This window comes from Ambystoma mexicanum, chromosome 9, assembly GCF_040938575.1.
Source record: "Ambystoma mexicanum isolate Mex_15411 chromosome 9, UKY_AmexF1_1, whole genome shotgun sequence".
NCBI lineage: Eukaryota > Metazoa > Chordata > Amphibia > Caudata > Ambystomatidae > Ambystoma > Ambystoma mexicanum.
In genome coordinates, this window is record NC_090931.1 from 478091952 (window position 1) to 478106138 (window position 14187).

Genomic DNA, 14187 nt, shown 5'->3' on the forward strand with positions numbered 1-14187 from the left:
AAAGAGTTGGGGGGGGGGCACCAACTAGGCGGAACAAAGCAGCAAATATGGCAGTAGGGGGCAATTCCCGCATTAGTCCCCTCGAGGGACTCCTGTGCGAATGGCCTCCGAAGACCCGTGTGTAACACACAGAGGATGATCTTCCATCAGCCTCAATGCGTGTGACGCAGGCAGTTTGTGTATAGTCTCAGAGTTTTCAAAATTGCAAAAAAAACAGTACGTGTGTGATATGGTGCGTAACCAATCGCCCATTAGCGACCTGGCAGAAGTTCATGCTTTTTACATTATGGGTCTTGTATTTCACGTTCATATGCAGAAACCCAGGACTACGATTTCCAGTATGTAGAAAAGAAAAATGCCTGAATGGGCAACTCACAACCCACTGAGCCCACGGCACCACATTGAGTGGGGAACCCACCGGTAGTGTGTGTGACTTGCAACCTTCCAGAAGCAGCAGCAACAGCAATAACAGTTCTGACAGGGAGAGGGATGAGCACTCAACGCTGGCCAACCTCCTCCTGTCCCCTCGTGGTGCGTCCCGCCCCCAGTGCTGGGCTCTTCAATCCCCTTGCTGAAAGGGGAGGCGACCTGCTTCAGTGACCCCCCTGCCGGTCTCTCTGAAGTGGACGCGCTTTGAAAGGGGTCGGCGGGCTCGAGTTAAAGTTCCGTTCGGGCACAGGAACCTGTCTCCTATTGCAGTGTGCAATTTGCAGCCAGCTCGCAACTGGACCGTGGCAGAGTGTGCCGTTAAGTAGCGTAGGCAAGCTTGGAGTGTGCTACCCGGGGACTATAATCTACCGGACCTGAGAGTGCACTTAGTATCGAGGAGGAAGGGGTGTAAATAAAGACCCCCATCGCCCAGTCTTACTTCATTCACATGGTAGCGACAGTAGACTTCTTTGCGAGGTGTTCGCAAGGTCTACACCCAACTTGTTTGGACATCGCCGAGCTCTCCTCCCACTCTGAAGCCTTGAACGCGTACACACTCCTGCGCTGCTTTTGGACGCCTTCCACCACCTGCGCTGCGTCTGGACGCCATCCGTTTCCTACGTGGTTAAGCAGACCCTCCTGCTCGGGTTTTGGACACAGACCACAAAAGTTCTGGGATTCCCCTGCCTGCGGTCGTCATGGACTCCGCATTCTCCACCAGCAGTGAAATCGCTGACCTGAGCAGCCAAGACGCGCAGACTGTGTGCGAGGCTCTTGGGCGCTATGAGGAGACCCTGCAAGGGGCTGTGCGCGAGATCCATGTTGACATTCAGATATTCAAGCGCGGGGTGGAAAGGCAGCTGGAGGATGTCCTGCGCCTTGCCGGGCCACTTCCGCGCACCGTCTGCGAGCTGCAACAGGAGAACGCCAGCCTGCGCGCTCAAGTGCAGCGCCTGGCACAGCAGGTGGAACGACTTGCTCGAAGTGCGGGGCTCCATGATAACTGGGCGGCTCAGGAGAACTCCATGACCCCCTGCACCACAGGAGGACCCGAGTCCCCCAGGACCCCCGTGGGCACCCTGCCCGGCTCTCCTTCTACCCCTGGGGGCACACTGCCGGGATCCCCATGTACCCCAGGGGGGCCTCTGCCTGGTTTCCCAGCTCCCAGTGGCAGTCTACCCAGTTCACCATCTCATCATGGAACCAGGTTCTCTAGCCATGCCCAGCTGTGCGTGTCGGGGACAGCACAGGTCAGTGTTTATATGCTGGAGCTCAGTAAGACTGGATGTGTGGTCTGCCTTGCCCCCTGAGTCCTTACCCGTTTACTGCTGCACTTAATCTCTTAATTGTTGTTTGGGAGGGGTGGGGCTGCAGTGCAATACATGGTGGCTCCTGTTAGTAGAAGCTGAGCTCCACGCTCTAGGCGCACGCGTTGCACCTCAATGTGTTATTGTGGGTTTTACCGACCTCACACAATACAATGGGATCTACTCGCCCCGTATGTGGCCGAGACACCAACACCTGTTGTTGTGTAGTTTAGTCTTCCTTTTCGTAGTTGTCCTCATACGCTTTTCAGATTGTATTATATGCAGCAAGTAGTTACTGCTTGAGGCAGTTCGGCCAGGTTGACAGTAACTGGTGTGGAATTAAAGAAATACGGCATACTTTGAGAACCACATACAATTTTAGCTCTTTCCCTAGATTGTACTTTAAGCCGGGAAAGGCTTTGTAACAGCACTCTTATGTTATTTGCATGTGTGTCTAAGTAGGAGCCTCACGTTGAGCGGATCAGTTGTACGCAAATTGATTGTGAAGGTGTAGAGTTGTTGGAGTCTGCATTAAGGGGTTTGAAGTTGCCACGTGCTAGTGGCATCGGCATAGCTGGACTACATACAGTGAGTTTGGGGGAAAACGTTCTGGGATGCGAAGGAGCAAAATACAGTTGAGCAAACGGCGGAACCACTACACTCCCAAGTGCAGCACGCGCAGTAGCTTTGTCCCATGCCTTAACATCTCCACCTACCTATCCACTTTAAAGTGCGATTGACCTCGATAGTTGCACCTCTCGAGGCACATGCTGGAAAAAATGCTTTATTAGAAAATAATTTAAATGTTGATGTTTAACTGGTCCAGACCACAGTTGCTGACCTACATTTTAATCGCATCACTTTACTGATTTTTGTATTTTTCAGCCACAAAATGGTATTTATTTTTATGCTGCACAGTACAGATGGTGTGTGTGTGTGTGTGTGTGTGTGTGTAAAGATGGATAGGTCTATCTATCGGCTGTGGGGTTACTCTGTATTTTGCTGTTAAAAAATAAAGTAGAAAAATCTGTTAAATAAAATAAACGACGGGTGTAGGTCAGCAAAAAAAAGTTGCAATCGTTCGTAGAACCCCATTGCTGACTTTCCCCACTGGAGTATGCAGGAATGCATGCATCCATCCATGCATGCATGCATGCATGCATGCAAGTACTCCGCTTCTGTATTGGATATTGAAGCACAGCAGAGTGTCCAAAGAATTTTGCCTTGCGCTACATGCTTCCTTGTGACATGTTATATCTGGTAGATCTTGGTTAAAGGGTTTAATAGATTTTAGTTTTTTGCAAATTGAAGGAGGCAGGGCGATTTAGTCGTGCATTCAAATAGTATTTTGCTGCCCAGGTGGCACGTGCACTACTAGCAGTGCTTAATTTGGAAGAAAGTAAGTGCCAGAGCCCATATATCTTCTAGCACGCTTCTAACACTGCAGACGGGCTGCCACCAACCAGTGTCGACACATTTGGGGCTAAACTACAGCTCGCACCTGCTCATTGGGCTTGATGGATTATCTGGCTGTCATTACTTCATAATCAGTCTGAGACAATAAGTGCCAAGGCCGAGCCCTGGCAAACACCCCCACAAATTAAGCACCTACTACGAGTACATTTGTAGAATTTGGGATGGGTGTGTGTGTGCTCTCTGTACATGTCTAAAGAGGTTGCACTGTCACTTACTATTCCGACAGTCATGTAGTGCTTTTTCTTAAAAGTATTGGGGTACTACAGAGGAGTACAATTACACCCTCAAAATAGAATAGTGACCTTGCAGATGAGTTCTGCGGGCACTGTACCATCAAATTGCAGTACTGCAGAGGCGTGCCGTCGCTGTACCAAAAGTATGGTAGTCCTGCAGAGGGGTACAAAAACGTCTCAAAATAGGATTGCAGTCCTGCATGGACATATAGACCCAGTCCAATGATGGCACTGCAGCCTGTTCAGGCACTGTTGCTTACAGTTCTAGGAAATGTGCATATAACCCCTTCTTCATTTATTTATTTTATTTATTCATTTATTTTTCTCACTTCTTACTCACCCTAAGTTATTTGGAAGGTCTCACCCGCCCTTGGCTCATTTTTACCCCCACAGCAAGCCCCATCTTCAGCTACTTCAGTGGGCTTTCAACTACCAAAAACATCTGATCTCGTTGGAGACAACTCCACCGTGCGGAAATTGCTTAATTCAAGCAATCTATGAAGCGTTTATTAGGCACCTAAGTTTTGCCTTTAGGCTCCTACAAGTAGTCTAGCCCTTTAAGCTAGCATACCGTATGATCGTGATGCTGGTGGTTATAACCAAAAAAAAGCCTATCCTCCCTTGAACCCGAGGCAGAGGTGGTAGTGAGCAGCAACTCCAGACAAGTGTAGTGGTGTCGACTTCGATGGGCCTATTGCTATCGACCAGGTGGGTCACCCCCGGTCCCACCGCAATGAGACATCAACCTGCTGTCATGGCTATGCAGCATACCGGATGTGATTCACTAAACAAGTTTGGCACCTGAAGCTTGCCTGAATGAGAGGAACTCACCCGGGATGCCACATTGAACATGACTTGAAGAGATGCAACTACAAGTTAAAGAACTTGGATATCCTGGATGCCGTGAAGACTAGTGGCCGCATGCCGATACCAACCAAAGAGGAGGTCATGCAGACGATGAAGAGGCTGCACTCTGGGATTTCACAGGGAGAAGGCTTCCTCTGCACACTAACCTAAATCTCACCTGGCCTGGGTATTCATCCATAAAAGGACAATTTTGTTAGGCCCATTAAATCTTTTCAACATCCAATGAGGGGTCTTCTACTAGTTATATTGTTTTAGGTGGTGTGCTGGGTACGTTCTGGAATTTTAATGAATTTGGAATCGCTTGGTGCCTTAATCTCCACATGCACAATATCATGTGACTTAGCAAGCATAACTCTCATCCAGCTGCCACCAAGGTAGCTAGCGTTTTCAACGACCACATATCTTTACTGCACTTCAACTGCAAAACGTAGATGGTAGGCTTGAGTCAGGCAATATTGGATGAGAAGATAGTGGGGGAAAGAGCGGTGTGGGTTATACCCCACCCCACCACCATGTATTTTGCGGGTAAAAACAGTAAAACATCCTTGGTAGAAACCCTTGAAACCTTGAATTTGAGCTCTTCGTTCTGGTTGATTTCAACACCAACCAGGTTTCAAGGATCTATGCTGTTGTAACTGCCTCCCAACAAAACCTAGAGAGGATATGCAATGGGCACTTTTTCAGGTCCGGCCTGAAAACAAAAAAGGAGGAATTGCCATAGTGCCTGTTGTGGTGGAGTTTTAAAAAAGGTTGCCACTAGAGACAATAGATGAGTCTTTAATACTGGCTCCTGTGGGGGAGCAGAACCCTTGTGATTGACTCTTTAGTGGACTTGGTTGAGTGCATCTTTTGTGGTCCTGCTCCTTTGTCTCCAGTGTTTAACTCTCTACTGAACGGTGTACTGGTGTTACAGTGAAGAGAGAGCAAGTGGGGGAGTGTCCAGCGTTGCCCTGCACTGCTAATCTGCCTTCATCCCCAAGTTGAAGCCAGAGAAAGTGTAGTGTTGTACACGTAGTCTTATTGGCTGGCTTCCGGCCTGCTATTCATCTATCGTGCTTCTGGATTTCTAGCCCCATTTGGCTTCCTCACTTCACTCTCTGAGATGGACACAGGGCTGCAATGATACCATCATTTTGAGGCTACACCATCTTCCTTTCAGGGCTACTGGGAGGAGTGCAGTGAGGCCTCTGGTGGAAACTGGCCTACGGGTAAAGTGTTCTCCATTATAACCTATGAAGACCAGACCAGTCTACTGAGCAGAGAGTCTGGAGGTCTTTTAGGTAAGGGGTGGCAATGAGGAGTACATATAATAGCTGGCCTTTGAAAGTATTCTTTATTATCAAAAGAGGAAACCCGGTAGACAACTGTTCAAACTTGTTGGCAGTGTCTACTCTGTCTATATCCGGGTCGATCAATATCAACATATAGTAGAAGATGGAGCTAGTAACACAGGTGCTAGAGTCTAGACCTCCAAAAGAGAAGGGAGGACCAGACGCATCTAAAAAATGAGCATCATTTTTATAATAAATCACAACAGTTAAAATGATTAAATTTACAGGTCCACAGTACAAAATTAAGCAAAAGATATAAAAAAAATCCAAAAAACATAGGATTACGTAATAGGCAAAAAATGCTAGCTAAAACAAATTCAAGCAAAAACAGGGTACATCTAGGACAACCTGCTGTATACCGAACTCCATTTGGATTAGTATATCATATTTTCATATCTCTATTTTTAATCCAGACAGTTTTTTTGATGTTTTTTTAAAAATATCTTTTGCTTAATTTTGTACTGTAGACCTGTGAATTTAATCGTTTATCTGTTGTGATTTATTATTAAAAATGATGCATATTTTTTAGATGTCTGGTCCTCACTTCTCTTTTAGAGGTCTAGACTCTAGCACCTGTTACTAGCTGTCTTCTACTATATGTTGACTCTGAAAGTATCCACCTGGACTGCTGGTGATGGCAGAGTAAAAAGATCTCAACGAGGCGAAAACTATCAACCTCAGAATATTTATTACTCAATTATAAATTCAATGATGAGCAACAAGTTTGTCCTGAGAATACTGTTGCACGAATATATAAAAAATGACATACAATTGCCTTCATTTAAAAACTTTACGGTAAAAAAGACCCTAAAGTGCAAAGTATTACCATGCTCTCAATGTTGAAACCATGAACTTTACAATTGTTTTTGTAGAGACCTAACTCTACTTCATGTGCCCGAATAGTATACGAAGTAGAGGTTTACTGAGCACGATAACACTTTGTGTTTGCACTTTGCAGTCTTAAAAAAATTTTACGGTTTAAAAAAAAAATGTGTGTAATTTTTAATGTATGTTTTTATGGATTTGTGTGATGGTATTCTCAAGAAAAAACTTGATGATCATCTAATTATAATTGATTAATACATATTCTGAGGATGATTCATTTCCCCTTGGTGAGATCGTTCTACTCTGCCTGCACCAGCAGTCCAGGAGGGTTTGTTCTATTCAGAGGTTAGTTTTATCAGGGATCACATTCTTATTTATTTATTTATTTATTCAGATTTGTAGAGCGCACGTCAGCCCGGGGGCATCGTGGCGCTTGTTACAGACATATCTTGGTTACAAATAATACAATACAATAATACAATATTAACAAAGAATGCATTATTTACTGTGGGAAATATGGTATATGTACAAATAGCAATGCAGTATATTTACATGGATTTGCAGGGGTCACATTATTGTGCAAAGAAAGAGGTCTTCAGTTTTCTACGAAAAATTGTGAGTGAGTTTTCCGCTGTAATGTCTGCAGGAAGAGCGTTCCAGGTTATGGCGGCAATGTAGGGGAAGCTTAGGCCACCGGCTTTGGCTTTTTTGATGTGTGGGATGCAGAGTAGGTTGGTGTATTGCGTCCGCATGGGACGGGCAGAGGAGGGTTTGGAGATGGTCTCTGATAGATAGGATGGGGCGGAGAGAGAGAGGCATTTGTGAGTGGGGTGAGGATTTTGAGTGTGATCCGTTCTTTGACCGGGAGCCATTGGCCTGAATGTCTGGCATGGGAGATATGCTCTCTTCTTGGGATGCTGCTTCATCCAATACCCTAGAGTCTCCCATAGTCTGCTTTCCCCTTCTTGAAAGCATACCTTTCGTATCCTTAGGCCAGAGCAATGTGCTAGGTTTATGCCTGTTTTTATGGATGATTTGCATATGTCTTCATCTTGTAGGGATTGTATGAAGGTCCCATGTGTGAAGGGTGGGATTGAAATATGAACAAAGACATTATCTACACCACACATTCTGGACTCCCGCCATCTAGTGAGTTGTTACTTGGCCAACATGGTGCACAATGTTCTTTTGCTGCATCACAGGTAGTGAGGTAGTGGTAGTTGTTGTGCAATATCTTCACATCTGGTGCCAGGATATGGTTGGACGTCTGTGGGTATATATTAGAATAGTATTGATTGACAGCGGCACTGCCTGATTTGCCTATGTTGCTATCAATTATTATCCCTCTTTCTTCTTGTATAGGTGCTAGCGAAGGCACACATGCTACAGCACCACGAGAAGGCATGCCGGCATGTTTCACTTCCCGTTCAGAGCCACATGAGCAATGTATTGTGACTTTGTGGACATGCAAATTGGCTTATATGAAATCCTTTTGCTCTGCAAAATGGGCATATAGGGCAGTATGTTAAACGTGGGGAAGAACAAGGACTGATTTTTGATCTGAGGTAGTGGAAGTGCATCTGGATAAAGGGTGGTGAGATGGCGTGCAGTAAGCTGTGTAGGATGTTTTAATCAGGTGACATCCAATTCAGGACTAATTTTTCAGCCACCCGAAAACAAGCACGCTCAATTTTTATTTATTGAATAAAGTAATTTTTATGAACCTGGAACCCCCAATTTAATCTTCATTTTCCCCACAGCCTACCCCCTCTTTCGAGACAAGAAACACGCAGGGTTGCGCAGAAGGTCTATTTTGTTGTTAGGAATAATTAAATAATTTTAGATATAGGCAAATTATGCATTTATGAAATTCTAGCTTCAAGGGTCAAAATGGTGTTTACATGAAAGTAAACATTTTCATTTTTTAACCTTTCTTTTGATCGTTTTATCAAAGAAAAGAAGAGGGGGGGGGGGAAGTACACCGAAAATATATAGACATTACAATTCTAGCCCAGATGGAAATAAACCACATACACCAGGTTTCCCAACACCCTGTGTGTGTGTGTGTGTGTGTGTATGTATATATATATATATATATATATGCACACCCCACCCCCCCAATCCCGGAGAGTAGTGAAAAACAAAGGAAAAAAGAAAGCTAACCATATGAAGCATTTATTACACTGATTCATCTCCGTGCCTGCACAGTCTCAGCCCAATTTCAAATCCCTCGATATCCCTACAACATAAGCAATCTATCGACCATTTTGTCGTCTTAACAATACAAAGTGCCAATCAAGTGCACACTGCCTCCATACCAGGCCTCCCCTAGTCCCACTGTCCAGCATTAGATCATATTCCTCCTGACAGTAAGCCCTAACGGAGCCCCATCTCTATTCAGGGGTGCAATTCCCCCCCCCCCACCTCCATATTCCAATGCTTTGTGAGGGATCCCCATTCTTCCTCAAACATGGACAGGTCATAATGAGACATGTAAGCTTCTCTATTAAATACACATCCCACACCTTCATTAACCAATCAGATTTATCCGGTGTGACCCCCCTCCCTCCCCCGTTTCCAATTCTGGGCCACTGCCTGTAAAAGCACCTCCGACATTCTCAGAAATAGCTAACCCTTTGAGAGAACCCCAAGTAACACTGTCAACATTTCCAACTTCAGTGGGACTGCCGTATAGTCTTTGATCCAACTCAAGCTCTGCCCAAAACATCTGTATAACTGGACATGTCCACCACATATGGAATAATGTCCCCCTGTGACCACATCCCACCCATAGCACTTGGGAGAGAAACCACTAAACACCTTAGAAAGTGTATAAGGGTGTCTATGCCACCCCTGGAGGATTTTAAAGTTGGGTTCCATCATGTGTGACGTAAGATTCCCATGAAATACCACTTTAAATATTTTATCCCATACTGTGTCGGGAAGAACCGTGCCACTCCCCCCCCCCCCCCTCCCCCAGTGGATTTCCCCAAACCCCTTGAACTGTTGTCATGATAATCTGCCACTAGTATCAAGAGATTTATACAATTTGGAGACCCTGCCTTTCCTACTAATGCAGGTGTCCAGGACCAATTCAAAGAGGTTGAGATCCCTACCCAAGTTCATCTTCCATTTTGGGTTTGTAAAATGGCCCTTCAACCTCAAATAATCAAAATTAGGAAAAATCGAAGCTCTCCACATGGCTCGGACCACATCAAATTCGTTAGACTTCCCACTCCACCCTCTCGAACAAGTGGCATGACTTCTCCAGATCCCGTCTGACCAATCCGGCGCAAAGCATAAGCCCAGTTTACCTAGATCAAGAGGGCGACCCTCAACAAACTAAGAGGAGAGGGCCATGTGGGAAGCAGGGCCATGTGGGAAGCATCCTGTTAGATGTTTCCTCACTACACAGCATTCACAGAACAGGGTATGTTCCATCTCCAGAACCAACCTCCGGAGGACCACAAGAAATCTCTCACTTTCCTAGAATGAACCACCCAATACTCAAGAAAAGTCCAGTAGGTCCCCAAGTCATCTTTCCATGTTCACCAATACCCTTAACTGGGCTACCTAATAAAATGTAGGCCAATATGACCCACAATGTGTACCGTCCTTCCCCCCCCCCCCCCCTTCCTTGGGGACAGCAGTGATGGTGGCCCTGAACATTGTGTCTGGCAATGACCCCCTGAAAGATGACATTAAAAAGTCTAACCATGGCCGGTGCCAAAGTGAACCGGAACAACTTGTTAAATCGAACCATGGAGCAGTTGTCGCCCAGTGCTTTACCACTCTTAATCACCTCCTCGACAGTAATCGGGGCTTCTAAACTTTTCACCAGATCGGCAGACAGCTGCCGGAACTCAAGAGCATCAAAGTAAGCCTCAACTTCCTCCTGTCTACTGCCACATTCAGACTGGTACAATGTATGAAACTGCTTAAATGTCTCCACAATTCTCCATATCTTTATACTTTATATCCCCTACTAGCGTGTGAATCACAGCAACCCTCAAAAGAGGCTTGTTTCCTATCTGCTGAGCCAGTATCTTATCAGCTGTTTCCCCGTTTTCATAATATGTTTGCTTAAGAAACCTAAGCTACCACTCTGTCTTGTGTACCAATAGGGTCCTCCATTCTGCTTCAAGCAGGCGAAGTTCACGGGACCGTTTTGGGTAAAAGAGTCCCTCTCTTGACCACTCGTCTGTAATGTACCTATCTTGTGCCTCAGCAATAGTTCCTTGCTCTTCCTTTCCTCCTTACAGAATAAAGCTATATGTACCAAGCCACCCCGCACGGTAGAACAGCCCCATTATCATTGAATTCAAAGTGTTGCTTGATCTTTAGTAGTAGCTCTGGCCCCACCTTCCTATATTTCAAGGGAAAGCCATTGCATGTCCAGCAGTCCTTCGCACTTCTTTACACAATCAGCACCAGATCATGGCCTGACCAACTTCCAAAACCTGCCACTGTATCAAAATCATGGCTGCTGAGTGAGTATACCCATATCACAAAACCTCCTTGAGACCCTTTCCTGTTCCTTAGGGGTCTAAGATGACCTAAGGTCTAGTACCATGTAGAAATACCCACCTACCAACAAGGACCCCTCCACAAACCGACAAAGCTTATGGCTTACCCTCTGCCAGAAAATCTGAACCTGGGCAATAAACTAATCGTACAGTGACGATCACCGCTTCAATGGAACCCTTCAGAAAGATGTAGTGTCCTTCCAGATCCTCAAGTGCCTTTTCCAAATTAAAATTTAAGTTTCCACAATCGGTATGGGTACCACCCTTTTTTTTTCTTCTCTTGTTTTTCGTTGTATACCTGACGCAAAGTAGACCCTACTTAACCCTCCGCCCTTCCTTGAAGGTTCCTTACCCCAGAGCACGTGAGTTTCTTGTAAGCCTAGCCTGTCCAATTTTCATTTCCGAAACTCTCTCATTAAAATTAGTGAATTAAGCCCTTGAATATTAAAAGAGCCCATGTGCAGACCCTGATTTTTTAAATCTGTCATCATGCCACCTACAATCTCTCAAAACTGCTTGCAGAACCTTTGCAGCAATGAGACTTCTGAACGCTATAATTCAAACAAAGTAGAGTGTCTGAGATGGATTTTTAAAATGTATTTTGTGCTTATCATACACTTGAGCGGACTTCAGGTTCTTCCACGGCCAGTATTTCATGGAGACTGTAGAAGTGAAGTGCCTTAGTAGTACACAGCTTCTTCTTTTATTCAGAAAATTAAGCCTGCATCAGCATAGGTCATTTGTTAATCGTTTACAAGAGAACAACACAAATATGTTCAGACTACATACATAATAATGCCCTGAACCCCAGAAGGCAGAACAAATTACATTTCAATGGTTATTGTTGTTATTGCGAGTTTCCACTTATGGCTTTAATGACAAACTCTTTCGGCCAGTTCACGGACGTGACTTATGTTTGAGGCCTTAAATCCACTTGCCCTCCAGTCCAACAATGGTCCCCCTATTTTCACAATCTTAAAAGGATACTTTTGGTGCATTTAACAAAGTGGAAAGGCTGAACACTATGACCAAATGTTTAACTAACTTCTGCTTGGTGCAGTCAGCGTTTACATAGCATTTAAAGAACAGAATGGAGCCATGTTGTAACAGCTGAACTTACTTCGCAGAATAGATGGACCTATCCTTAATGTTGTTTAACCTAGGTTTATCAGTGAAGGCCAGGTGACTGATACATGCCCTCTCAACGGACCCAGCCTTTTCATGTAATGACTGACCGAGGAAGCCATGAACACAGCTATATTTTATTTATTTTATTTCTACTCAATGACTGACGAATGCGACTCCATTTTGAATGTTACTGAAAGAACAGGATTATGATTGCGAAAAAGGAATTAGTTTAGGACTACGAAAGATGCATTTTATTAAAATATTCTAACAGGAAACCCACCACACTTCAGACCCACCATTAGTGAACTGATTAGCCCTGAATTTTAGTAGGGGATATGTTGCGAGTTAGAGGATAGGGATTAGTAAATGTTATTGTGTGTGGTTCATAACAATTCAGTCCATGGCTGTGTTGTGGAGCAAAATGCGAACATCATGTATCAAATCCAAATTCACCTTTTATCTGACATGTGCTTTATACATCAACAAGGCTGACGTATACTAGATTCATAGAGCAAAAAAGGCATGGATCAGGGTGACACAACTCACTATTCTTAATTAGTACACATTTTATTAAATGATTACATATAAACGTCCATCTGTATGTATCCTTAAAAAGCACAAATTAATTTATCACAAAACAGTCACAATTCTTTCACAACTCCATACTCTCCATCATTCATGGATATGTAAACCACACAGCCTATTTTACATAGTGAACCAATACCAAATGTTACAAGGATAATGTCATTTCACCATCTATTTCCTCTGACCCTGTCCTTATTACTGATGTCATATACAGTTTGGTAATAATTTTCAAATGATTTGTGTGCTCGTCGACACGTGTTTCAGTGAAATGGACAACAATGCTGTCCTTTTCTTTTCAAGACCTTCCTCGGGACGTGAGACAAAATGTAATGGTCCCTCCTCTCATGGACCGGAGTACGCCATTTTAGATCCCTATGTAGTAACTCCCGGGATACAGATAGATGTAATGGAATGAATCCTTCACTGGTGCCTAGTATCTTGTTTGACTAACAACCAAGTGGTCTCTGGATTGGTGTCTATTAATAACCTCCCATAGCAGACATACTACCTTTTTTCTCTCCGTCTCCCGCCAAGCGAGTCTCAGCCCGGTAGGTAGTACTTCCAAACAGTGACTTCCTTCAATCACTATATGTTGTCAATACCATTGATTTTTAGCTTGTTCCTAGTATTTCCAAAGTGTTGCGTCTGTCCTCGGACACTCGAACCTCTGAAGGGCTTCGAACCGTGTCTCAATTCGACTCCAAAAACCACTAGATTCAGCCTGAGTCTCACACATGAGTCTCACTCCCTTGCTCACAAATGTGATCATCTTTGTTGAAATGTGGACTCCTAGCTAAAAGTCAGAGTCACCATTAAAATTCGGAGTCCTCTCTCCCTACATGACTCACTGGCTCTTGCTGGCATTCTCTGACTTGTTTGCATAAAACGTGTGAAGGTACACCACCTACTTTCCTTCTGTGGCTGCTTCCTGTTTGTTCTCCTGTCATCTCTTCCACATGCCCGCTTCACTTCAAGCTCTGATAAGTAAGGCACTCCTTTCTGTGGTCAGCGAATACCCAGGAGTCTTTCACTGGCTACTGGTGTCTCAGCAGTGCATCCCTCTCTTGCAGCATCTCCCATCTTCTTGTATGGTGAGATGCCAGGCTCCACCATGCCTGTCTCTGCTTTTTGATCCCTCGACCCTTGCAGAGAGGCGAAACGTTATCTCGCCAACAGAAGCCTCTAGCAATTTGCCTGTATGCATGGAGACTTGGTAAAGCACGAACCAGATCGGTAAAGGCATCAAGGTGCTGGGGAGAAGCAAAATGTTTGCAGCTCCAAGAACTGGAACAAAAATGTTCTTAGACACTTACGAAAATGAAAAATGCAGAATGGTATGGATCTCAGCCAGAAGAGCATTCCACAAGGTGGGAGCAAGCACAGAGTAGATCGACCTCCAGCCCGGGTACAGAGAAATTATCGAATGCAGAGCAAAGAGAGATTAGACGAGCGAAGAGCTCTGCAGGGTCTGTAAGGAGTC

General features: G+C 44.7%; 1 protein-coding gene across 1 annotated transcript in view; it reads left to right on the forward strand.

Annotated features, from left to right (window-relative positions):
* The first annotated feature begins 580 nt into the window (after positions 1-580).
* The window catches only part of SMTNL2 (smoothelin like 2), a 984551-nt gene continuing 970944 nt past the window's right edge, over positions 581-14187 (forward strand). Inside the window, exon 1 of the mRNA XM_069615025.1 lies at positions 581-1679. Coding sequence (XP_069471126.1) covers positions 1128-1679 — 552 coding nt within the window. The 5' untranslated portion in view covers positions 581-1127. The remainder of the gene's footprint in view (positions 1680-14187) is intronic.